This window comes from Harpia harpyja, chromosome 4, assembly GCF_026419915.1.
Source record: "Harpia harpyja isolate bHarHar1 chromosome 4, bHarHar1 primary haplotype, whole genome shotgun sequence".
In the NCBI taxonomy this organism is placed as follows: Eukaryota; Metazoa; Chordata; class Aves; order Accipitriformes; family Accipitridae; genus Harpia; species Harpia harpyja.
This window is the reverse complement of record NC_068943.1, coordinates 57,018,784-57,045,743: the sequence shown is the minus strand read 5'-3', so window position 1 is coordinate 57,045,743 and position 26,960 is coordinate 57,018,784. Positions and strand designations below refer to the sequence as shown.

General features: G+C 43.5%; 1 protein-coding gene across 1 annotated transcript; it reads left to right on the top strand.

The window, feature by feature from the left end:
• The first annotated feature begins 5,502 nt into the window (after nucleotides 1-5,502).
• On the top strand, nucleotides 5,503-26,600 carry BFSP1 (beaded filament structural protein 1). Its single transcript, XM_052784140.1, has 8 exons — nucleotides 5,503-6,033; nucleotides 13,397-13,457; nucleotides 17,006-17,101; nucleotides 17,951-18,043; nucleotides 18,759-18,866; nucleotides 21,284-21,504; nucleotides 22,889-22,974; nucleotides 24,947-26,600. Exons 1-8 carry the CDS (start codon nucleotides 5,663-5,665, stop codon nucleotides 25,891-25,893), a joined length of 1,983 nt encoding a protein of 660 aa, XP_052640100.1. The 5' UTR covers nucleotides 5,503-5,662; the 3' UTR covers nucleotides 25,894-26,600.
• The last annotated feature ends 360 nt before the right edge of the window (nucleotides 26,601-26,960 follow it).

Sequence of the window (26,960 nt, the reverse complement as noted above, 5' to 3'; positions counted from 1 at the left end):
TTTACGAAGCATGCTATGTCTTTTCTTTCCTCATATTATGAACTCTTTAGGGAGAAAACTGTCTTTATTTTCTCTCTTCTATACTGTGAAGTATACTATTAGCCCCATCAAGATTATGTATCAGTTACAATGTTTTCCCCCCAAAAAAGGAAATGGGAAAAACCTTAAGCTTTCAGGGGGAGATTTGGGCTGAAATATTTCATTCCTAAGAGACATTCTGAAAACAAAGAATTCTTCAAATAAGTAGGTTGTTTGTGCTGAAGTGCCAAGGTAATAGTCACAGTACTTATCTTAATAAATGAATGTTATTTCCACAAAGACAAAATAGATATTTCAATTTTCAGCAGTTTCAGGGTGACAACATGCAGACATATCAGAGTATTTCCAAAATGTTCCGTTCTTCCAAATAAGCAATATTTTATTAAATAATGAGGTATATGGATAGGGGCCATCCTGTGCCCCAAGTCAGGGGATGCTGAATGTTTTAAGGAGCATTATCTGCAATTAACTCAAACTTTTTTTTTCGCTTTCTTCAGTTCCACTTTTTCCCCACAAGTCTGAGATCTAATACAACTGTCATCTTCGAGAGATCTCATTTCTTTTTGATATATTGTCCTTCACTGCTTTGTGCATTATTCATTCAGAAACGGAAACAAAAAACCTCAAGTGGTTAGATTAAAAAGAAAGTAGAAAATGAAAAATAAAATCCTGAGAATTTACCCCATTTTCATGTCTGATTCTTTGACTGAAAGGGTGTCTTTCAGAGTGGTATTTCTTCTGGTTTATAGCCAAAAGGAAGGGGAAAAAAAATCTCTCATCTTAACTTGGTAAAGCTTGTCTGCCTAATACTGCAATTGGGAAACTTACTTACTACTACAGACTTGCCAGTACAAAAATTGCCAGACCAAAAATTTGCTGCCATTTTTATTTTGTTTATGATTGCTACAGAAAATCAATGATGTTGTTTTCTTTAATCTGATTCCTCATATCATGCCTAGCTCTCTGAAGAGCACAACCTAACACCAGGTGTGTGCAGCAGATCTTCTGCTGACCTGATTTCACAGTGGGAGCTTAGCAAAGGATCTGTCCCATGGGTGCAGTTGCTTTGAGGCATTTATTTGAGCTGGTTTGAGGGGGACGGCGTGTCCTGAGCAATGCAGCAGATACACACCTTTACAACAGCACGTTCACCACTGTCGGGGGAGTGGTCCTACCCCAGCAGAGTTTGGTCCCCTTGAGCAGAAGCAACGGCTTGTTGCAGCTCATCTACTATCGCAATAAGGATAAAACCCAGCTTGTTTCACGCTGCAGAGTGAATTCTCTATAGGAATCACTGGTGTTACTTATGTCAGGAACTGGTGCATATGTTACTGAATCTCCAACCCATTGCCTACTCCTGCTGTAGGACTACAGCCCTCTGGTGGTACCTAATAACGTATTTTGTGAAGAGCTGCATAACTTTACAGCTAAAACTCAACTTTGGGCCCTGACCTTTATGGTGGTATCTGGAGGGGTAGGAAAATCTCTGGGGGAAAGAGTCCAAAAAGGAGGGTGCAAGTCGGCATCCAGCTGTGATGCACTGCACGGAAATCACCCATCAGAGAACAATTTCTAAAGCAAATACAAAGACTGCATGCAAGGGTGCTTAAGCAGTTGGAGGGTATGGATCTCACAGGACTCGGAGAGACCACAGAAATGATTGCCAGGGCCCTGGGGGCTCGAAGAGGCCAGTAAGGACCCCCCTTGTAGTGACCTGACAGTCATCAGTAAACTATTCTCCTTCCTAAAGTAGGATGAACAAAATATCCCTCAGTCCTGGGCGATGTTTGCCTTCCCTGATCCTTAAAGGGCTTCAGTGACTGAGATTTTGCAATCTTTTATTTCCTCTGCTTCATTAGAGGAACAGTTAGATTACTTTCCTCATAACTCATTCATATCTTATATTGTAGAGTTTAAACTCATTATTTCTTGTCCTATTCACTATGGGCATGGAAAGAAAAGAAAGCCAAACCTTTTTTTACTGTGCTGGACTCTTTTGTATTTGAATATACATCCCTTTGAGTCTTCCTTAAAGCTAATCAGCACTTATCCATTTAATCTTTCTCGCTGGTCATATTCACAAAGAATTTCTGCTTTGAATGCCTTCACAGCAGCTCTTTTCAGCCATGTGATGTGACATACTTGGACGTTGCTTTTGAGTGTCAGTTCTCAAAATGAAGAATAACCTCAGTTTCCATCTAATGAGACCCTGCCATGAAATGCTCGTGACGTGTTTCGTTAGCACGCCCTGCTCTGAAGTTTTGTTCTGGGCTACAGGAAACTCTGGGCCATAGTATCAGGCTCTGAATAAAGAAAATAACTTGAAAAGACAACAATAGTGAGCTGAGTGCCTCAGCTGGACTGTACTGGTAGAGCCCTATCATTGTCTGTGATCATTTCATAGCAGCTGAACAGACATACTAACAAGCTGTCATATTATTACTGAGAAATTACTGAGCTTGGAGGATTAATTTGAAAACCCTGAGCAGGCTGCCTGTGGGGATCTGTTTTGATTCTTACCCTGTCTCGACCCACTGATGTTGGAAGGGTTTTTCCCATGAGGAAAGGAGCAGAGCTGGAAGTCCCCTGGGTAAGGAGGGGGTACGGGAGCCCCAGGGTTGCCCTGCAGCCATGGCCAGCACAAGCTCAGCTGCCAACCTGGCAGACCACAGCTAGGGCTGGGCCTGATCTTAGCAGAAAGCTAAGGTTTCATTTGGATTGTTTTTTGGGTTTTGTTTTTTTTTTAATTTGTTTTGATTTAGCGTGAGGAACTTGTGTTGGCTTAGCCAAGCAGTAATGAGTACAAGCAGGTTGGTGGCACTGCCAAAATATTCTCATATTGCGCATAAGGGATGTAGCCAAGTTAGTCTGTGAAGAAGTTTATAGCAGTACAAGCAATTAAAGAAGAAACAAACCACCCTTTTATACCAGGGATTTATCGAGCTGTGCAGCAGTAGGTGAACACCCATTCTGGGGTGATGGTGATGTATCATGTAGCACATTTAAACTGCAAAGAGCCAGCCTTCAGGTTGTGTTCTTGGAAGAACGAGTCACACGTATTCTGGAGGCAGAGAGGGAAAGATACAAATTGTTTCTTTATGTTCGTCTTATTTATACTGCAGGCGTTAGATTGAAAAGATTGCATATTTTGTGTAGAAGTGTTTCTGTATGTACACTCATTGATTTAAATCTAAAAAGGTTCCAAGCAGCAGTTTGTCAGACACTTCATTAATGTGTGTATAGATAACCTTTCAGTCTTTGAGCGATCTTTAAATAGGAAACAGTGCAGGATGCCTTTGTAAGAAATTCACCTTGGTGGTCCATTAGATGAGCCAAATAATTCAGTGTGTAACAGGAGCAGATTGATTTTTCTGTGGTGTTTTCGGTGCTCTGTGTTTGAAAAGAATAACAATTGCAGTCTAGGCCAAACTAGTTTTCCTTTCAGGCTGTCTCATTCTGGTTTGCTGCATTTGAGTGTTCACGAGCTGTCCGGAGGGCAGAGTGTCTCCTTAAGCCACCTGACTAAAAGTCAGAGCCTCTGTCACAAAAAGTCGCTGACACAGATCCTGAAGTCATGTAAGCTTGCTTTGGCCCCAGTAAAGCAGTGTCTATAGCAAGTCAGCAGGGAAAACAGCCCAAGGTGAGATCTTACTGAATCAGGAATCCCATCTTAGAGAAATGCATGTAATAGCAAAACATGCTATAGCATATAGAAATACATGCTATAGCAAACCCAGATTTTCCTAGTAGAAAGGATGGGATAAATTTTAATAATAAAAATTGGCACTGCAGGGGTTCCCCTGCAGACAGACCACTCTGTTTAGGGACACGGTGGGTTGCTAAGAGGCCTCTACATAAATTTCTTTTTATTACCCAAGGAGTTAAGGTGCATGGTCAGCATGGAGTCAGGGCTCCTTGCAGCCCTAGAGAGAGGGATGGGATAGTACTTACATAGGCTATTATTGTACTGAAAGGCTATCTAAAGCCTAAAAAATTCTTGCCGTGAAAATACACTGCCCACAATCCAGTAGAATCTACTTTCTGTTCTCTTCTGGAAGACTAACTTTGTAAAAAGCTCAGCTACGTTGTTCAGCTGGGCAGGCTTGTCCAGCCAAAGAGCTGCAAATGCCAATGTGTTTGTGCAGCATGGAAAGTAGTGCTTTCATGTCCGCCGCTATATAAAGTTCCCAAACATTTCTAAGAAATCTACCTGTGTTTTGTTATTTATATAGTTCAGAGGCTGCATGTAGAGCTGCACAATGTGTGTGCAAAGCCTAGTTTGATTTTCTGAAAGATCATCTGATCTTTCCTCGTTGCACTTCCAAACAATCTGAAGCAGAATAGAAAAGATGCAGAAAACTTCTAATGAATCTTTTTTCCTTTTGATACAGATTTGATAACGCAGAACCCAAACTTTAGAGTTGCCTGAGCACCCAGCTTCTTTCTTTGCCTCTGCACTTGCCGTTGTGAGGCCACTCTCTGGAACCTATTAAGGTTCCAATACATGCAATTTGAATAGTCATATTAGATGTGTCCCTTAAATAATGAAGGAGTAACTTTTACATAAATGAATTATTAACAGAGATCTCAACATTGGACTGTCTTGTTGTTGGGCTTTTCAGCTGGGCGAGTAGATGTGCTTCTGGAAGACCAGTCCAAGAAACAGGATTTTGCAAAGGGAAAGACTGGAAAAAAAGTACTAGAGGAAATACATCCATCACTTCCAGAGAAATTAAAGCCTCTCAGGGAATGGCAGCACATGAGACTCTATTACGGTGGGAGTGAAGGGAAGGAAGGAAAGATGGATGGTGGCTCCCCATGGGATAATATGGTATGTCCACCAAGTCACCTGAGGACATGGTACTTAGCTATCCCCAAGGAAACCAGCCTCCCAACAGGGCCCTGTTAAACATGGGACTTTTAATACCACTGCTACTTTGATGCCTCTCATGCCAGGTAGAAATAACCTGCAGAAAAGGCTGGTATGAAGAAGCATGAAGTGAGAACCAAATGGCCAAATCTTGTTCTTGGACCAGGAGTCACACTGACATTTATACAGCATCCCATCATCCTAAAGGATGACAAAACTGTCAAATAACAAAAATCAAGCACTGCCATCTACTCACACCAAAATCCTGGCTCAGCAGAAGGCCTCTGCACACAGCCCTGGGGACACCACCATGGGACAAAGCTCTCCCCCCAGCACACCACGAAAGGCTTTGAGCTCAGCCTCTGAAACTGCAAAGTGCTCATTTTGTTGTCTGTGGATAATGCTTTAATCCTCCGGGCAAAAGCTGGACGTTGCTCTCTTTTATTCTGGCCATACACAATTGCAATGCTCGAAAAGAAAAGCGCCTCACCCCCCCATACCTGCTGCTCCTCCGAACTGCTGACGTCCAGATGGGCAGCCCCAAGGCGGGGCCACTGGGATTTATTTAGTTCACTGCTGCAGATGATGCCTTTAGTGCCACAAACCGCCCTGGAGACAAGTCCTAATCATCTGGGGGGGTGATTATGTTCAGTTCTTCCTCCCCAAACCCCCCAGACATAATTCAGATCCAAACTGGAGAGACAGGCAGGCACGCAAGAGGGGACCCCGGCACCACACAGCCCCCCCGAAGCCATGTACAGGAGCAGCTTCCTCCGCGAGGTGCGGAAGGAGAAGTATGAGCGGTCGGATGCCTACGATGAGCTGCGAGGCTCCCCTGAATTCGACAGTTTGGCCCAAGCCCGGGGCCTGGAGAATCTGCAGGAGCTCAACGAGCGCTTTGCCAGCTACATCAACCGGGCGCGCGTGCTGGAGCAGCGCAATACCATCCTGCGCAAGCAGCTAGAGACCTTCCAGCGCATGGATGAGCTGGTGGGCTTGGATGAAGCCTTCGCTGGGCAGATTGAGTTCAACCGCCAGCGAATGCGGGAGCTGGCGTCCGACCGAGCCAAGCTGGAGCGGGAGGAGAAGGACGCCCAGCGCATGCTCGATGAGTACCGCAACAAGTAAGGGTTGCGAACGGTGGAGGATAGGTGGTATTGTTTCCATAGTTAATCTTTGTAGTAAGGATGGGTTTGGTGTCACCGGCTGCTTCTCATGCATGGGTGATGCCTCTCCATGTGTATCAGACTTGTAGCCAGGGATGGCACATAAGCCTATGGTGAAAAGCAAGGTGCTAGGACTTAGGAAGTTCCAGCTCTGCATTTCATGGTCTCATTGCTACTGGACGGGTAATACCCTCTCCCTTCCATGGCAGCAGGTCCTCACCGTGGCACACGTCAGTTGCTGTTGCTCATTAGCTTTAGGAGGATTGTGCTCTGAGCTGCAAAGAGGGAATAGCCCAATTAAAAAACAAATGGCTCGAAGCAAGTCTTGTGTCTGAGCAGCACAAAGATCTCCTGAAATGTGTAGGACATCTCTGAGAAGCTCTTATTTACAGGCATTGTGAGGCACCTGGGCCAGTCTGTGCCAGCCACTACGGATGTGAGATGAAAAGAAAATAAATAAATTTTTTCCTGGTATGTAAAATTTGCCTAATTACCCTCCTCTCCCTACTTGCATCCTACTACTTCCATCTCATGCTACTAAAGCAATAGCTGTAAGAACACATTTCACCTAACTTCACCCCTTTAACCTTAGCAGCACCATAAATCAAAGAGCAGGAGCCTTGGGGGCTGAAGCGTATAAGTGCTTCCAGAAATGTCTAGTCCCTTCCCTTCACTAGCAGGCAGTTTTGACCATGTTGCTTAATTAATTACACAGTGAGACTTGGTGAGTATTGCTCATAAAAGGACTGCTCGCAGGAGAGAAGGGTCTTGGCTTCCTGTTACTTGTTGGTCAGGTTCTTTTCCCCCTAAATATCTATCTGGCTAGTTCACCCAGGAAAATTTGGCAGCAGCATGGAGGCCAAAGAGGACCTTTTCATCCTCCCCACCATAGGGTGAGGGATGAACTCCATATAACATGCTTTAGCTTAGAAACACTACTTACTGTCAGGGATGGGAAGGAGAAAAAAAGGAAACATTTTCAACAAACAGTCTTGGTAGAAGTGCAGCCATTCCCAGGTAATGCTCACCACACTCACCAGAAACTTTTTTAATAAGGCAAAAGGCAAATCATCTGGAGCACTGTCTTGCTGCTGCAGAAATACAAGTCCTTCAAGATTTCATCCCTTGTCTCCATCACAGGCTTTTTGTTTGACCTTGCCCAAACCACAGGATTTTTCAGTTTGATCCTCCACTGATTTTCCCCTCCTCTGGGCTAGAAAGTGTAAGACTGATAATATTTTCCTTTTCTGTCTCCAATCATTTTTCAACTGGAAGGAGCCAGAAAACAGATGCGAGATAATTGACGTCGAGGCCGTCTGCATCTTTAGGCCACAGTCAGATGATGAATCTCTATCAGCAGCTGTACAGTCCTAATGCACCCTCATCCTGTCCTCCCCAGCCCTGCACGCTGCTTGGCGCACACTGCCTGATCTGCTGTGCTGCCACAGCTATTCCTGGGGCCACCCTGAGATTTGAATCAAGAAAATGAGCCAGCTAAAAAAAATTTTTAAAAAAGTAAAAAATAATATCTCCAACCCAATTCAGTGGGCTGTCAAGAGACCAGCTTATGGGGGCTGTGAGCTACGGCACAGCTATAGAAATGCTAAGCCCTGATCTCTCTTTCTCATCTGACAGCATAGAATAGCCCATCCAGGTGCACTGAGGCTTAATGCTGGAAATGGTCAGATGTCCACGACTCCCTGACTCAGTGCCAGCAAGTACTAAGCACCTGATTAGGCAGTTTTGTATTCTAATATTTATGAGCAGGAAATTCAGCTATGAGCTAATGCTATAATTTAGCTGTTGACTCTGATACTTGTTCATGTTTTTATTACACAGTGTCCACGAGATTTTGATGAGACTCGGTACTTGAATGTCTAGCTGCATATTAGTTAAAAATATGCGTAAACTATATAGAAATATGCAGTGCTATGATATAGCTGGGCAAAAACGCCTTTTCTCTGTCTGGAGTATTTCAGGCAGGTGAAGAGTCAGTGCAGTGAAACACTCAACTCCCTCTTTGATTTCAACAACTTGCAAGAAAAACTGGCCAGAAAAAAATTAGTTTTTCCTGGCTACCTTTTAATGGATTCCTGTGTCCACCTGAGCAGTTTGTGGATTAACTGCCTGTATAGTTCCCCAACAGCAGGATTAGCGATCTCACACAAAGATAAATCACTTTTTATTACAGTTGCTTTACGTAAGCTATAAATAGGTGGGGAAGAATACAGGATATTGAAAATCCTCGGGGGGGAAACACCAAGAGAAGGGGCTGTCCTTTTGAAAGTGAGAATTAGGACCTGTTACAGGAGTAGTTAGTGACTTCTTAGAAAAAATGGGTGGTGCCTTGTCATACAGTCCTGGGATGTTGACTCAGCAGCCATAAACAAAAGTAAAAAGGAAACTTTGACTATATCCAAGCCAACAACACTGCAATTTAAAAATTGAAGATACACAGAGCTGTTACAATGGAAGGGCAGTGGCTGTTTTTTAACCAAATTGCCTTCGGTTTACATCAAGAAGTGAATTTTGGTTTTATTTTTTTCTCTTGGGAGCTGCTGAATTTGACCTGAAGACAGACAGGAAACTTCCTTCAGCGTCTGAAAAAAATTAGTTGGGTTTAGAGTTGCAGGCATTAAAACAAGGCCAGTGCTCTGACACCATGTACTCTGCCTACCCTGTTTCTAGCTCAAAGCCATCCTGATGGCTATGATTTCACTATTTAAACTTATAAATAAAGCTCTCTAAACAAAATATGGGATGACTAATCTTCTGTGCCATGTTAGGGCCTTGCTATGCTACTGAAACCAGAAGCATTCCTGTGCTGAAGACCTGCTCTCCTACGTGGGTCTGTGCTCAGTCGGCAGCAGGCAGTGCAGGTTTCTTGCTTCATTTTGAAACATAAAGCATCTACTTTTGGCACACTAGGATTAACAAAATCTCTTAGAGTGGAGCATTATGTACCAATTAATTGACAAATGTCTGTGTCCTTCACTAATGCGAAGAATTTTAGCTCTTACAACCCATTCTTTTACATTCACAATTTGGGAAATAGATTTATATCTGTAAGTAAACCTTTTAAAGCTACATTTATGTAAGTAGACATTTTAAAGCCACATTTAGACACAGTAGGGCCTGGGACTACCAGGTCTATACAATTAAATGTGCGTGAACCATTGAAAAGTAGATCTTACATTAAAATTTATTTTTAAATCCTCTGTAGTCACATTCATAGCTTTTCACATTAACATGAATAATTCAGACTCTACCAGTGGAGAATTCTTTCTCTTGAAGTTGCAGAAAAACCCATCGCTAGGAATTGTTTGGATGCGTGTCATAAAAAGACTAATTATGCTAATTTTATTGAGCATCATTATTATAGCAATGTTGCATCAGCTGTATTTCTCTCTCCATGATAGTAGGAAGGATGCTGAAACCCAGATTTTAGCACCCTTAACAGGATTAATTAACTTCAGAAATTAAAAGTCTTGCTAATCAATTGTTTCATTTAAAATCCATTCACTGCTAATCTTGTGGGTTTTGCATGCACTATGATTCCCCGGAAGTCGCTAGGCACAGAAATTGGCACGGTGTTCTCCAAGCTGCACCGCATGGTGATGCTCTGATGAGCTGACACCCTTTGGGACTGCAGTGGAGACCCAACACCTGTGAGAGAAAACAAAAACAAGTAGGAAAACACGATAGCTGGGATACAGGGAGCAGTAGGGACTCCATCGGCAAAGCCGTCTTCAAGCCCTGTCTGCAGGGGTTGTCTCTGCACTGCTGCTGCGTTTCTGGTGATAGGGAGAGCTTTGTCCTGCTGCAGGTGAGGAGGTCCTACCTGTCCTCCACCCCCTCCTGAGACTGCCGAAATCTTGCCCTGTGGTTGTCAGCTGCTCGACAACAGCTTCTTGATAACGCGGGTAGCAATCTGTTCATAAATCAGTAGAGCACAGCCCTCACGGGGCTCATCCTAGGTTTCAGGGTATAATCCACAAGCATTAATGCCCTGTCCGTCATCCTTGTAGGACCAGCATTTTGCAGTTTGTGCTCTCTTTTGCACCCAAATTACTGCTGTCTCTGTTGAGAAAAGGCTAGTGAAGTGCCTCAGAGAAAGCACAAAGGAGAAAAGTAGAAAAGTTTAACCTCAGCTTGCAGCAAGCCAAGAGGCTTCATATATTGCTGGAAGAGTTCAGTAGGGTTCAAGAGAGAGGCAACATTTCTCTTTCTAGCGTTCAACGGAGAGGCAGCATTTCTCTTTCTATTAAAGGCACAGGCTTGACACTGAATTGAGTATCTGGCCATTGAGCATCACGAGGATGTATTGTGACTGTTTTCTTTTTGGAGGGGAGACAGCCCTTGCATTGCAGCAGAGGCATGGTCCAAAAAAAAAGGGCCTTGCCCTGGCCCCATCTTTTAAGAGCAAGCACAGCCTGTCTGTCAGCTGGGGATGGGAAAAGAGATTTACAGAGCTGCTGGAGCCGTGCTTTCCCGGTGGAGAAACAAGCCTAGTGGTGGGCTTCCCTCCTGCATGCCCAATGCTCTTACCAGGCTGGTGCCGCGAGCTGTAGCGGGCCTCAGGGGGCTTAACAAATATCTGTAAATCTGTTAGTGCACCAACAGAGAGCTGCTAAGCTAAGGGAGGTGAGGTAAAGGGAACCTTTAAAGCTCTGATTGGCTTTCTTTGAGCCTGGCAGTGCCCTCCACTGCATTGCTTTTCCCCTGTGCAAAAAACAATTAACATCCCTTTTTTTTATAAACAGTTCAAAAAGGTTTGTTGCACCCCTAAAGCTACTTGACTAGGTGAGAAGGGTTTTTTTAAAAAGAAGTAACTGAACCTCATGACTCTTAAGGTCCAGGAAAGGCTGACCAGCAACCATCTAGGAAAAGCTTGACCTCTTTTAAACATGTCTAGCTAATGACTTGAACATTGAAATCAGTTTGAAGCATAACAGGTTGCAATTTGTCAGCCATTGCACTTGCATAGCTACATTTCAGCAGGCACAGAGGCATTGTGAGGTCTCTGAAGCATTTCTAAGAGATCCTTAGCCCTTTTGCACTGAGCTTCTGGAGTAGATTGAACATCACTTAAAAGCATTCCTCCTTCAAAGGATAATCACACAATACTAACTCTCTCAAGGCTGCCAGGTGGATTTATGGCTGTGTGACAGAGCAGGTATTTGTGTTATTTGAGAGTGAAGGAAAATGTATCTGAATATTTCACTCATTGAAAGAATTTTTGAGTGAGGACCTAGCAACTAGGCAGATTTGAACAGGTCTGAATGACATTAGGGCTGAGGTTTAGACCCTGACTCTATTGGATGGTTGTATATTACTGGTAGTATAAATCCAGCCTTTTATTGTAGCTGTATGTTTGATTTTCACAAGCTGCCACAATCTGCTTCATTCTTGCTCAGTTGTCAGAAAGTATCTAAGTTAATGAAGCGTTTATTGTCAACTGCACACAAAAATTTTATAAGATAGACAGAAAACTGGTTGGAGATGAGCTACTTAATAAACAACAGAAACAAAGGCAGTCTCGCTTTTGAAGCTGAATGTTCTTGGTTGTATCCTTGGAAGTGAACCCTATGTTACTACAATTTGACAAAAAGACATTGTTTTAATTTTGTCAGAAAATAGCACTTCAGCTGAGGTGGCCCAGCAATTTGTAGGAGTGATAATGAAAGAAAACTTCATCATTTTCACTTGTTTCTTTGCTGTTCATTGTAGAAATTTAAAACAGACCAGTGACCAACCCTGCTAATATTATGGGATTTCAAAGGAAGGGAAAGTTGGGAAACCAGAGCACCAAGTTGAGTCCATTTCTTTGTTCTGCTGAGTTCCTCCTTTGTGGTCCTGGTCAGTTCATGAGTTACCCTATCCCTTCAGCTTTTCAAGACGTGTTAAAAGAGATGAGGAAAACGTTGGCTGTTCATCCTACAGGGGATAAAAAGAAGGAAGTGAGGTTGACACAAACATTATAACTTGATCCTTGATCTGTTCAGTCTGGGAACTGACAAGTTCCCTGTTGACTGGAGCAAGACCCTTAGATGCCTCCAGCATATCTGGGCTGAATCAATGATTCAGAAGACAGGCAAGGGGTTATGTTCAATTCTGAATTTCAGCCAGGGTTCATGTTTGTGTTGATGTCCATTGCTTGTACTGCAAATGAAGGACATTCACTGCCAGAGTTGACTTGTCACCCACTGTGAGGGTTTCTTGTAGAAAGGAAGAAAGTGAGAGCTTTTTATATCTCTGTATCTCTATTATTTTAGGGAAAGCAAAGGGATAAACAGGAATAGACTCTATTTATGTACTTTGGCACTGGCAGCAGATGGAGTTTGATGAGCCACTTGTTCAGTACTGATGGCAAAGTCTCATTGCCTTGTACTATAAGATGCTTCTGGCTGTTTTGTTGTTTTTTTTTTTTAATGGGGTCTCATTAAACTATATCTCCTATTAAACATTTTATATATAGTTTATTTAGGGAAAGGAATAAACAACGATAATCAACAATTAGGCAGTTTTGTACTCTGCAGCTAAAAGGATTTTCTAGAAGATAATTCTATCTAACGTACAAACACAGAGCCCTTATTCTTAAAGAATATGTGCCGTTTCCTCTGAGATAAACACAATATATATCTGTTGTTCACTCAGTACAGGAATATGCACATTATGCACTTGTGGACATTTTATAAATGCATAAGAATAGTTGGCTAAATGCAGTCCTTACTAAGACTCACGTGATTTTAACGAAGCTAAAATATGAATTGCTATTAAAGAGGACACAAAGCTTGATCCATCAAAGCATCCTAATACGACATTATTCTTACACATTCAATATGTGAAATTGCAACCTTTGTGTTTAATGTGTCTGTCATGAAAATGCTTATTGAACAACATCAGGTAGAACAGAAAACCAAGTACATTGTAGTTAAATGCTAATGTGCCAGTGTAGCAAATACTCACATGGTAACCACTGATGAATGGCTGTCACTGTAGTCCAATGCCAGTTGAATATACTTTTATTGTAAATAATCTATTCTTGGGTTTTCTGTGAAAAAGTGATAGCAAATGTGTGGCGTTCCATTGTCTTCTGCTATGTAGTCTGAGGACAAGAAATTAGTCAATTCTGGAATTACACTTAACATCTGGGACCAAAAAAAAATTTAATGCTAATGCATAAATAAAGCTTTTGGGCCCTTTCAAGATTCATATTCTGCTTTAGTGTGAAGCATATATTGTGCACGATAGTGCCAATGACAATGCAGTTTGCAGAAGGATGAACCGTTGAACTTCATCTCCTTTGTGCTATTTGCAGGTACAGAAATGAACGTGAATATCAGCAGAGGCTAAAAGAAACCCTTGAACGCCTTAATAAGGTAAGCCTGGAAAAATGGAAAGGGAAAGGTCTTTATCATTTTTTTCCTTTGTTTTCATTTACTACAGCAAGCTGCTTTGAAGAAGCAGTGGGAAGATAAAATGTCAGACCAAGATGTTTCTTGTCATTATGCACTGATGAAAAGGTCTCTGTCCCCTTCATCCCCCTCCCTAAGCCTTGTGCAAATGGCTGAGCCTCAGCATGTGCAGACACACTGTGTAGTGCCCTGCTCTGTAGAGTCCTGCTGATTTTGGTCATGTAGCACATGCCATCTACAGCCCACAGCCTCAGCTGTGCTCAAGACTTCATTAATTTTTCAGTAAGACCAAGGACTAGGAGGATCTACTGCGTAACACTCCTTTTGGAGCACCAGCAAATGGCTCCTGCATTCATTTCAGGACCTGGAGTTGACATATGTGCGTCCAATGTGAACTTTGCAAATTCACCCTTGCTGAAGATCTGGCACATGTTTAGGTTTTTAACTCTTTCAACACTCTTTTTTTTTAACTTGGAAGACAATTTCTCTCTGAGTGAATTAGAGTGTACGCACAGGTAGGAAAAGCCCATTTATTAGTCATACCATGCAGCCAATGCACATCTCTGAAAGTCCAAAATATGACTGGAGAAAACGTGTTTGTTGCTAAATACCTTCTCCCCTCCCCGCCTTTTTTTTCATACAGCTACTGTATTAAAGTACTGATAACATAGCATGAGAAAATGCTGATTGTGTCCAAGTCTTGAAGTCTGATGTATCTCAAAGCTGCTCAGTCCCTTGCAGGATATGGTCAGCCCATCCCAGGACAGACCCTCAGCTTCCCATTAGTTTACAAATAAAAGAAAAGCTACAACCCCCCCCTGATTTTTTCCTTTCACAGTGAAACATGAGGAATGTTTATATCGAGCTGTACTTTTCCTGAACTAATACCATGGGAAGAGAAATAATAATAATAATAATAATAATAATAATAATAATAATAATAATAAGGCTCAGAGAAAAGATAAAAGTTTACTAACATATTTAGGAAGTTTCCAAACCAGGTCTGTGGAACTGAGAAAGCCTGATTCATCCTCTCTTGCTACTAGTTTTCATCTGAGTGAAGAAAGTTGTATTATATCTTTCTTCAGGTCTACTTTTTACATCTTAAACTTCATCTTCTGTACTGGGAAACAATTACAGGTGGATTAAATAGAGAATTTTTTTTATTTCCCGCTACAAATGACAGGAGCTGTTCTGCTTGAGCACTGTCATATCAATGATATGCATGGTTTATATTAAAAAAAAATGTGTGTTTTAGCATTTCTGTCTCCAGTGAGCTCTAGATATCCTGCATCAGTACTATTTTCCAGTGTGCTAGCAGGACTCTTGGACACCCTGCAAGCTCTTAAAAAATATTTGTGGAGGCAAATATTTTGTAAGGGGTAGCTGGAGCTGGTGGGTCCATCTTCACGGTTCCTCTGAGCCAATCTGTGGCTAAAGAAAAGTGAATTGATTCGACAACCCCAGGCAGAGCTGACAAGATCTTGAGCTGCAGGGGGTGTTTTTATCCCAGGCTGTGACTGGGCTGCCCCTGGCTGCCCCTGTTGCAGCAGCTCCTTGCATTGGGGCACCAAATGCTGGAGAGAACACAGCTGATTTTCTGTACAGTGCCCAACACGAAGCCTGAAACCTGCATGTGCAGATGTAAACTCCTGCCTTTTCCAACAGATGGAGAATCAGTTTGGAAAATCAGCAAACACTGGTTCTGGAGAGATCTAAGGGATTTCTCTTCCTTCCATAATAGATGAAAATGCTGCTGCAGCACATGGATCCATGTTCTGAAATGAGCACCTAAACCAGAATGGTTTTTCAGAAGTTGAGTGAATAGCAAATACTGCAAAGTTCAGAAGAAAATGTGTAGGCACTGCACTGTTCTGATATACAGCATCATCAATGAAGCTGGTCTATCTGAAAGCAGGGAATAAAAGCAAAAGTATCTTTCCCCTTTGAAGGAATATTTGGAAAGCCGAGTTCTGCTTTTGCTTATTACAGGCAGAAATATTTGCTTATTGGTATTATCTAGGGGCCTGGGGGCTTTTTTTGGCTCCCCCCCAAACCTCCCAACATGGCCATTGTCCTGCTGATCTTCCTCTCAATAGGAAGGCAGAGGAGTGCAGAAAAGCAGCGGGCATTCCTGATGACCAACTCCAAATTGTCCGGATGTGTCTGAATCAGCCACTGTTACACAAAGCAGAGAGACTGCTAGAGAGGTCTCTGGCTGGGAGCCTCAGCAGTATAATGACACAGCTAACATCTACACATTTTTGGAATAGCCCAAGCTGTGCACGTGCAAAAAGAAAAATCCCCTTCTACCAGTCATGTGCTGCACCCATAGATTTCAGTGGTTTACTTGCAACCCATGATCCACTCATGGAGACAATTTTACAGCTGGTAATGGCACATGGGTAATTTTAAAAGGACACCTTTAAATCTTTTTTTTTTTTTTTAACACTTTCAGTTAAATGCAGAAATTGAGACTTTCTTGAGGCAAATTGCAAACTGGCGGAGGAACTGACAAGTTTTGTAGAGTTGCAAGGAAGACAGATTTGACAGCTTTCAAGATACTTTCTCAAAAGCAGTATTTTACAGTATTAGTTAATGATGAACCTAACCAAGGAGGCATGCATTAAGTAGAAAAATAAAGCTATTCCCTTCACACTTATATATTTGTAAAATATATTGCCAAGTTCCATGGAAATTATTCTATATTCAAGGGTTTGTATTAAGTAACATAACAGGAAAAATTTAAATTAGGCCTTTGAACAGAAATGGAAATTTCACTGGATTTAAATACTGGTGCCACTCATACCTATGTACTTTGAGATCATGATTGCTAGTCATACGCCTTGTCCTCAGAATTAATTGGACAAAATGAACTTTCATCCTCAGAAATCCAGATGTATTAGAAACTGCTGCAGCAAGGTGATTTTTTCCAGACTTTCTCATCTGTCATTTTTATTTCCAGAAATGGCTCCAAATTGACAAAACATTTGTGATATTTAAAAACACACCAAAAAGAGTGAAAATACTTTGGACCATCCTGGGTTTTCTTTATAAGGGCTTCTTTACTGGACATATTAAAAAGGCAGCATGATACCTCAAGTCCTGTCATAAACACTAGAAAAATCAATGTCTTAGTCTGTTGATGTCATCGGTTCAAGATTCATGCGCCATTGCAAGGTTGTAGCATCAAAGACTGGTATTTCATAGCGTCTGTTACTTGGCTCCCAGCATTCATAAAGCATATGGTAAACATATTTTGACAGTGCCAGTGCCAAACTGTATCATAAATCATATTTGTGCAGAAAAGCAGTGTGTACAATGGGAGAACACAATGAATAAGGTGCCTGTTGTTTGTTGGTTTCATAATACTTTTGTTTCTCCCAGTAGGCTTTAAATCTGCACGCAGGCTGCTACGCATGTGCAACGACTCACATTATGGCTAAGTGGCTGCTGTGGTTTTGGCACTCCAGCCATGTGTACTGACTGTGCCATGTGTCTCTGCATTGCAGGAAGCTGATGAAGCACTGCTGTGCAACCTGGAGCTGCAGATCGAGTCCCAGTTCCTGCAGGATGACATTAATGCCACAAAGGACAGATACAAGAAGGTAACTGATGGCTGAATTTGCCATCTTCTTTAGTTCTTCCTTATTGAAACATGTGAAGCCTTGCCCTTCCCCATGGTCTATTCTAGTGGCAAATTAAAGCAAATCCCGTTTGTGTTTTGGTGGGTAAGTATAACACTATATATTTTCAGTGGGCACAACAGCTGCAGTGTGGAGGTCAAGCCCAACGGCTGGATGGCTGCAAGCATCCAAACTGACTCCCTCAGGGTCTAATGCCTACAGCTGTAGCAATGTCTTGAATTTGTTGACTTGTTATGATTCAACCCAACGTGCTGGTCAAGCTGTCTTTTATTTCATGCTAAGAAGCTATTGCTTTCATTAGAGGGGGACACCCAGTTTTCGGGGCCTGAGCATCCCAGTTAATCAGCAGACATAAGCCTGTAGCCGTATGATTACACTGCAGCCCACTTTAAAACATACAGCTCCCTTCTTCCTGGAGGAGTGGTGAGGCTTGGGATCACGCCACCGTCCCATCTTTGCTGCTTTTGAAAGAAGAGGCTTACTTACTTTTTTGGACCACATGCAAAGGTACTTGTGGTTCTCATTTTAAAAATCTCCTGTGAAACTGGAAATCATGGAATCTTTAATTAAGATGACGATGACTATATAGCCAAATGCCTGTAATGTACCCTCAGCATGATGAAACTGTTAGCACACATGCACCCAAAATCAGGTCTAAAACCACATTCCAAAACCAAGTCTGAACGTGAACTGGACTTCTATATGCTAAAAGAAGTAAATATCTAGGAATAAGCCCCAGCAGTGGAGCATATTGAAGGGAGCACCTTGCTCTGGCATTTTCTGATGAAAATGTTTTTTACTTCACCACAGAACCTCATGGAAATCCAGACCTACGTCAATGTTTTGCAGCAGATCATCCAGACAACCCCTCGTGTGTCCCCTATAACCACTGGCATATGTGAGGTAAGTATTGCTGTCAGTAAATACACGCTGCTCTAAGTAAGAAAGAGACAATGTTTACTCCTAAAGCATCCCAGATCCTCTAACTCCCATTCCAAGGTTGGATGCAAACTGCAACAACTATGAGTAAGTAAGTACTGAATACTGAATATGAGAGAAAAAACTAACTGTAGCTTTGGAAAACTGAATTGATCAGGAGAAGAGAGATTGTGTTAGTCAGGTGCCCGCCAGCATATGTATTAGCCCCCAAAATGGCTAGTTCAAAGGTAGTTGAAATAGTTGTGCATCCTATCTGAGGAGGAGCTGGCAAGATATATGAGTATTTACAGAGAAAGTAAATCTTGTTCTGACAGGGCAAGATGTGGTGAAAATTTGTAAATCAAATAAAATGCTACAGACTAGATGAAAACTTGGTGATTCCCACCAATGTGAGTGGCTATGCCAAGAACTTTTATTAGTTGGAAGAAGATATGAACTGCTGTATCTACAGCATCTAATTTAACATAAGCTGTACTTCTACAGTCCTGCCATCTGACATCTTTCATTCTTGAAGCCATGCTACAGGGGTTTACTTGAGGTTTAATACCCAGCTTCTTATTTGTCTTTTGTCATTTTCTGTTTGTGTTTACAGTTTATTTCCAGTAGTGGAAATTCTTTTGGCTTTTTTTAAAAGAGCGAAACATACTTTCCTGTACACACGTTGTTTTCTTCCAACCAGGAAAAACTGATAGCAGAGAGGAGGATCCCTGTTCTGCAGAGCCAGCTGGAGGAATACAAGAGCATCCTCTGCCAGCTACAGGCACAGAAATACAAACTGCAGACAGAGGTACTGCCATCACTAGCCATAAACACAACCATGATGCTCATAAACTCTGCTCTTTTTATGTCACGTAGAAAAACCTGGATGGCCTTTAACAGGCTCTTGTGAACTCAGTTGACTTGGAAGTGTGTTTTCCTTTTAATTTTCCATCTTTTTCTTCAGCTGTTTCATTCCCATTCTCTCAGTGGTCCAAATTGTCAGGTGTAGATGGCCAGGGAGGGCTGTAGGTATCGTAGCCACAACGAAGCTGTCTTTGCTTATCAGAGTAGCTGGTGGGAGAAGGTTTCCACATTGCAACTGGATTCCTGCAGGACAAAGTCAGCAGGAGGTCATGGATGGAAAAGTCACACAGGGCTGGTCTCGCTTTCTTTCTTACTGAGCTCAGGCTGGAAATTAGCTCCATGAAAAATGAAGGGGGACCTTCAGGGCTCTGCCTAGTCCTTTCCATCAGTGCCACATCCAATGCTGAGCTTGCTGTGAGAAGGACTGGACAGACTTGGTAATCAAAACTGACATAGGTGTCGAGCTACATTTGGCATCCTGTGTTCATCCCTGTCACTACTAAGCACTAAGTCAGCGCCTCTCCTGTGCTTAGACACTACCAGCACCAAAACCATCTGCTTTTTGCCAATTCCTGATGTGCAAAAAATGACTGACCAAGACTTTGACTCATTGCTCCTGCCCATCTCCCAGCCAAACCTGCCGTAAGTGAATCTTCCTTCTCCAGCCACTGTCTCCAAGCGAGAGTGTAGTGCAGAGATGTGGGTGGCAGGAGATGGAGGAGCAGCTAAAGGCTACAGTGAATAGAAACCAGACCTGGATAATTGCCAATGGCAGGTCTGCCTCCATGCAGCTGAATATTTTTTAGCAGATAGAGGTGGAGAATGACCACCCTTTGCCCCCCAAGTACAGTTTTCTTTGTGCCTCGAGTTGTCTATCCGGGGTGAGAGGAGTGATACACTGGCATAAAACACCTTTTGGTGGGATTTTGGACTCCTCTGGACAGCCACAGCAGCAGCTCTTAACTTCCTGAGCATAATTTCTTTCACTAGGGCACTCGGGGACAGTGCTACCCCCAGGTCTTTTCCTTGGTCTCTTTCTCATGTCTGATGCTCTGGTGGAAAGGACACATGCGCTCTGGGAAGGGCAAAAATCAATATAGTGATAAGTGAGATAATGAATCAATATAGAAAAAAGGGGAGAAAATCAGCCTTCTGCTGGCAGACAGAGAGGCACTCTTTGGGCAATTAATCTTGCTGCTTTCACAATCAAATCTTCATGTCCCATTTAGAAAGAGTTTATTAATTCATTCATTCTCATGCCTTGAGATTAAAAGCGTGAAATAATTTTATGAGTGGAGGTCAATGACATGGTTGCTTGTGATGTGATGGCTGGATCTGATGACTGAGATGTCCCTGAGCTCCTTTGCTTTCCTGTTTCTGGACCTGATAACCATGTTGCCAAGAGGTTATTGACCCCACCTTGTGAGCACTAAACACTAAAGGGGTCTGTGGAACCTGTTGGTCCACTTGTACACTGCAATATAACCAAACTAATGCCAAGGGACTTAGCTCCTGAATTTAGGCTCTTAAAAGGTTTTTGAAAATCTTGCCTGTAACGTATAAAAATAAATCAATTTTTGAAGAATCCATTAGTCAGTTATTGCCCCATTAGCTTTTTGTGAATTCATCTCTTTAAAAGCTGTTTGAAGAAGGAAAAAAAAACCCAAGTGGTGAAGGAACTATAATAAATAGCCAAAAATAGCAGAAGAAAGTGAGAGCAGAATTACACTGTCAAATATCCCACCTGTAACTCCTGCCCCTTGTTTTTGCCAGGCGCTTACTGCCACCCCCTGGTTGCTGTGCTCTCCAATGACTGGCGTTGAAGCTTTCCTGTACAGCAGCTATTTTTATTGCTAAAGTAAATAAGCCGAGGAATTGAATTCAAAAGGGAAGCTTTTAGTTTACAAAGAAACCCTTCCTTAACCTTCACTGCTTGGTTTGCGGACCACAGAGAAGGAAGAACGAGTTTTGCCCAGGCACATCTTCCCAGTGAAGCACTTTTGCTCTCCTTGTAAGACACTGCCTGCCCTGGTGAGGCCATCCACAGTGAGCTGCGGGTCACGCAGTGAGACATCAGCCAGCCTGGTGTGCATGAGGAAGGAGACATCACACAACTGTTCCCCTGGTTCATGCTGATCCCGTCATACTTACTGTGGAACAGAAGCCTTGGGATGGATAAGAGGGCGGGGTGGGAGGAAGTTCTTGGTTTTGAATAACTAAACAAACGCAGTGAAATTGCCACTGTTTCAGCAATGCAGCCTCACACATAATAAAACATGTCTTGCCTTTAACTACCCTTGAAATACAGGGATGCTGAATGCTTCAGAGCTGCTTCTTTCACCCACCAATTTTGTTTACCAGACAACCATGCTGGAGCAAGCGATTAAAAACACCCAGGAGAGTTACGACGATGAAATTCAGCTTTACAACGAGCAGATTGAAAACCTTAGGAAGGGCATAGAGGAGGCTGAGAGGACCTTGGAGAAGTACACAACTGACTGCCGCCAGCTCGTGATCTACCAGCAGTCCCTGGAGAACGAGCTGGAGCGGTACAAACGTATCATCGAGAACGAGGACAGCCGGTAAGGCTGGATTTCTGGACTCTCCCAAAGGGGCCAGTGATCTCTTTTATCTCCTTTGGAAAATGTATGTTTAAGGGCATTTGATCCACCCAAAGCTATAGCTATTTCACACTTTTCACTGGTAGATAGACAAGGACAGGAATCTAAATAGATTATGCAAAATCTGGTCAAGCCTCTGCCAAGGAAAGGGTCAGAGCCATTTTGAGCTGTTCCTTTTCACACAGTCTCCTTTCCATATACTGTCCTGGTGTCAGTGCGCAGAGGTCAGGAGCATATGAAAGCAATTTGAATGCCCTCTCCACTGCCTGGGTGTTCATGAATGAAGCTTGCTGGGGCGTTACAGGCAGGTTGGTCTCGCAGGGCTTAGACAGGGCAAACGTCCTGTAAAGCAAAGGACTCTTCACAGCAAACCCATTCTTCCAGCAAGGGGGAAAAATGTAGAATACAAGAAATTTGCAGGATTTGCGTTGTGTTTAAAGCTACAGAGGAGTACTGGCTCCCTCTAATGTCAACTGTCAGTCTCACATGAGGTGCCCAGTGCTGCCTGCACAAGTAGATGCAGCAGGGCCAGACCCCTGAGTGCCCAAACCACTGCTCTGGGTGGTCCAGAAGATGCAGGGAAAGGAGACTCACTAATAGTCAATCTCACATGTGGGGAACAGATATTTCATCAATTTTCAGCGTCTCCTTTTGGACACTGCATTCCAGTTAGGAGTATCTGATCAGTAATTCTCAGCATCAAAAATCAAAATGTGCATCTCTTGCATAGCTACACAGGGTGTATATCCTCCCTACAGGCCAATATATTCTCTCAAATACTGGCAGAGCAGACCAGAAGGACCACAGATACAGTAACTGGTTTGCATATAGGCCAGCCTCTCAGTTTTAATTTTTAACCCTTAATACCACTGACTCCTCCAATATTTTCCAAGGAAGACTGCTCAGTTTTCTTCTTGCCCTTCTGAAGTCAGGCATATGCAGGTAACATTGTAACAGCTACCAAATTTCATATTTTACTGGCCAGCATGTACAGCTCTCGCTGACCTCTGGTAGGGGTGGATTGACTGCCCATCCAAAATCTTCCCATCCTTTCAAAGTGCTGTGCTAAATTACAAGCCTGTTGCTATGGGTTTTAATTACTGGAGTACTTTGCCTAACGGAGCATCCCATGTCTCCTGCTGGTAGAAACCAGCCTAACTCCTGTGAAGGTGCTGTGGCTGTGTTGATTTTCCCCAGACAAGAAACAGGCCCCCGTCATTCTCTTTGACTCCTCACCACAGAGAAATACATTTCTTTAACCTCCATGCTTCATTTCATGCAATTTCACTTGCTCTTGATGGAAATGAGGGAGAGAGATCTGACCGATGCGCATCTTCTCCGGCAGGTTAAACTCTGCTATAGCAGGAACGCCAGTCACGCTCTTCACGCAGATCTATAGACCTGTCCAGCCTCAAGCTTTGAGGGGAAGAGGTAAACCTGTGACATGTCTTCCTGTGTCTGTCAAGAGCAGCATCCTTGTATTTTAAGCTGTTTTTCCATTTGTCTTCCATATGAACACCAGCTGTGACAGCCTGACTCCAGGCTTGCTAAGTAAATGCAACGATTTCAGCTTACCTTAACTGGCTTTGGGACAAGCTGTCAAAGGACAAAACCACAGGCAAAAGAGTTTGCTAATTTCTGCAATTTACTACTTAGGCCAATGAATAGAGCAAAGTCAAAAGGCACCTGAAACTATGGAAAGAACTGAGGGTTTTGTGCTGACTTGTTGCGAGTCGTTGGTCCACACTTTAGTCACATGCAAAGAGCATCAGGGCATATTGAGTGCTGCAGCCAGGCAGAGGACACTTTTTGGGGCCTGTTTACGTCCCATGGCCTGGTTTCCTCTGAACGGTGTTTCCTCCATGTTGAATGATTGCTTGTTAGAATTAGGATGCTTGTAAACCTGGTGACAAGGAAATGGCCAGGACTAAACTAGTGAGGCTGCTCTTAACAAAGAGGGGAGCTGGTTTATAGAAAGGTGCTGCAGGTACTAACATATAGGATGTTACTGTAGCTTAAATCCAGGGCTCACTGTGGATTTACTAACAACAAACTGCCCTGAGAACAGAGACAAACTATCAAACCAGGGGTTTTTTGGAGTGCAGCTGTAATTTTTGTAACTAACTGCTTTGTGAACTGTAGCAGTTTTATGAAATGTGTCCATAATGCCTGAGGCCAAATCCTGAGCAGCTGTAAATAGCTACTGTCCTACAAAGTGTTGTTTTATACCCACTAAGGATTTGACCTGTCTCTAGCCACACCTCTGCTTCCTACCTGCAAGGCGAGCAGGGGATTTCATGTGCATTACTGTACCTGTGACATGGGACAAAACAGCTGCCTTGGAGAAAGCATATTAATATCTGTCTGTCCCTGTGTTCCCATAATTCCTGGTACTAACCTCTGCCTCCTGTGCTCTAGCTTGTCATGCCATGGAAATCAGTAGCCTGCCCGCACTCCTGCTGCTGCTGAGCTGTCATGGGGTCTGTGGCTACTGACTGCCCAGGAGATCAGAAGCACAGCCTGCGGGCAGGGCTTCCCTCTGCGCAGGCCTAGAGCTCAACATCAGTGTTCGAGCGATGGCAAAACGTTGCTCCTCAGCACTGCACCGCTGACTGGGTGGCTGCTTAGCTCTGTCTCTGCCAGCCGCTCACTGGTCCCTCCTGACATGCCTCCCTGCATATGCCCATACCCAAAATTGCAGTGAGGGGAGGTGTCTGGCACGCTTAGCCCCCCCGGGACAGAAAGGCGAGGTGTCCCCCTGTTGAGCTTGTCTTCAGAAGCACTGGAAGAGCTGGTGATGACACTCACTTTCCCATCAGGCCTGGACCGCTCACCCAGCAACCCTGTGTTCAGCGGGAAGGTTTTAAATAGGGCTTTGTTTTTTTTTTTTTCCCCCTCCCTAAACCCTAGCAGGAGTTGTAAAAGCCAGACAAGCTATTTCCACTTAGTCCTATGCCAGGCCATGCCTCTAACTTTGGGCACCTGGCTTCAGTCTCTGCCTTCAGAGATGAAGTTCCTTGTCTAGTTAACAGGGCCAAACCCTGCCACGATGCCTGGGAGGAAGGTGCTGAGCCTGACTGCAGCAGCAGGTGCTGAACGCGCCTGCTGAGCATTAATGCAGGCCTGATAGGTGAATGTTTTGTGCAGCTGCCTCTCTTACACGCACAGTTGTCCTGTCCTCACGCTGTGTATGGCAGTGGCAACCTCACATGCAAAATGGCTACTTGGCCAAGGGGGCCCCCACAAAAGAAGAGGCTGTTTAATGTGCTGATGGAAGCTGTGCTCACATTTGCTGCTGCATTCAGCTCTCCACCTGCAGCAGGAGGGTGAGAGGCAGCTCCAGCATTTGCAGTGACAGTGTTCAGCATTGTTTGTTCTTTGCTTTGTTTTGATTTTTCCATAGATATCACCCAGGCCGTGCAAGATATTGCCAGTGTAAAGCCCAGACAAAAAGCTCTGACAAAGAAAATTGCCAGGAAAAAGGAGCTGATGTCTAAAGATATAACTGACGGTCTCTCGCCTGAAAAAATGTATGAAAGAACTCTGGAAGGTTTTGACCAAGATCAGCTGGAGTTTAGGCATGAAGGCTCAGTCACATGTGAACCTGGGCAGGAAGGATTAGAACTTGATGAGAAAGAAACGGGCCCAGAGGATGTACCTGATGGAGCCCAGATAAGTAAAGCCTTTGATAAATTTTGTAACATTGTGAGGGAGAAAATAAGAGTCTACAAGAGACCAGAGCCCAAACCTGATGCCCATCCCAAAGGGCGTTACGTGCTGGTAACAGGGGAGGAAGGCTATGGAGAACCTTGTATCTTGGCCCCCTCCTTCCCACCTGGGGGAGGAATCACAGTTTCCACCAGCAATGGGAAGGTGATGAACGGTGGTGATGTAGAGCCCATACCGGAGCTGCCAGAACCTGCCGAACCATCAGAAAAAGAGAAAGGGGCTATCTGTGAAAGGAGGGAAGAGTTTGAACTCCAGGATAAACAGAAGGAGGAAGAGAAAGAAGACGTGCTTGAATGGGGCAAAAAAACAAGAGGAAAAATAGAGCAAATCATAAAGTATCCGGACATCTCTGAGCCTGAGAGAGTTCCTTCCCCTGGTCTGATAAGCCCAACTGAGCCAGGAGTCCTTCGAGAGACAGAATATGAGCGAGAAGATAAGCAGGGCCTTTTGTTCAGGGAAGCAGGCTTGCCTGGCTCCATGAGCTACGAGAAGGTGGAGGTGGTGGAGTCCATCGAGAAGTTTTCAGATGACAGAATTCAGACGTACGAAGAGACAGCAATGATTGTGGAGACGATGATAGAGAAGACAAGCAAGAAGAAACCAGGTGACAAAGGCTCTTAAGTGACACACATACACCCTTGATAGTCAACTTGTCTGGCATAGTTATTAAATGACTGGGTTTTTTTTCCTGACCGAATGCTACAGTAGTGAGATTTTTGCTGTTTGGTATGGAACAGATTGATACCTTGATGGCAGTTCTGTCTGATGTAGGCTCACCTTTGGTGCAATGGCCAAAGCACTCCAGGGCAACAAGTAATAGGCACATCCTATGCAACTGATTTTCATGATTAGGACAAGTTGAAAGTAATTATTATTACAGAGCTGCCTGGCTTTCCACAGCATTCGGGACAAATTTGTGTATTCATCTACTGCTCCTATAGCTGCCGTACGATTCCCCATCTCTCAGACAGCTGCAAATGTTAACTTGTGACGTCTGGTTCATTTAATAAAAGTTTTGCCTTCTACAGAAGATACCCGCTGTGGGTTTGTGTTTGACTGATGGTCCCTACTAGTAAATGTCAACTGACTGGGTGTGCACGAGTTTTTCCAGGGGAAGGGCTGGATACCTGTTAAATAACCTATTCCAAATCTCTCTCATTTACAGTCTTTAAATAGAGATGAGCTTGGCAGACCTTTCTTTCTGGATCTAAAGACAAACTCTCTGTATTTGAAATAAGCTCTTACTGCTTATCTTTTCGGAATGAAACTTGAAATTCCACCGAAGTGGGGGATAACCCTTATAAGATACTGAAGGCATTGTCCTTCACCAACACAACTAAGGTATTGACAAATGCCAACAAGCTTTTGAGCAGACTGCAGCCACCTCAAAAGACTGTGTTCTGGTATTTTCTTGTTAAGTATTTCCTCAGGCTGTAGCATTTTACAGAGTTTAACAAACATGGCCACAGGATCCTGTCACAGCCCACTCACAGTCCCATGGTGCTCCACGGTTTGCTGGAACAAGTGGCACCTTCCCACATCCCCATGCCTGGGGAAGCAAAAAGCAACACTTCTGCAACAGCCTCTTGCAGCTCCCAGAAACCTTCAAGTCGGGGGGGGGGGGAAAGAAATTCTTCACTTGTGTGTGTGCAAATAGTAAGCACTATTTAAAGTGCTGATGCATCATT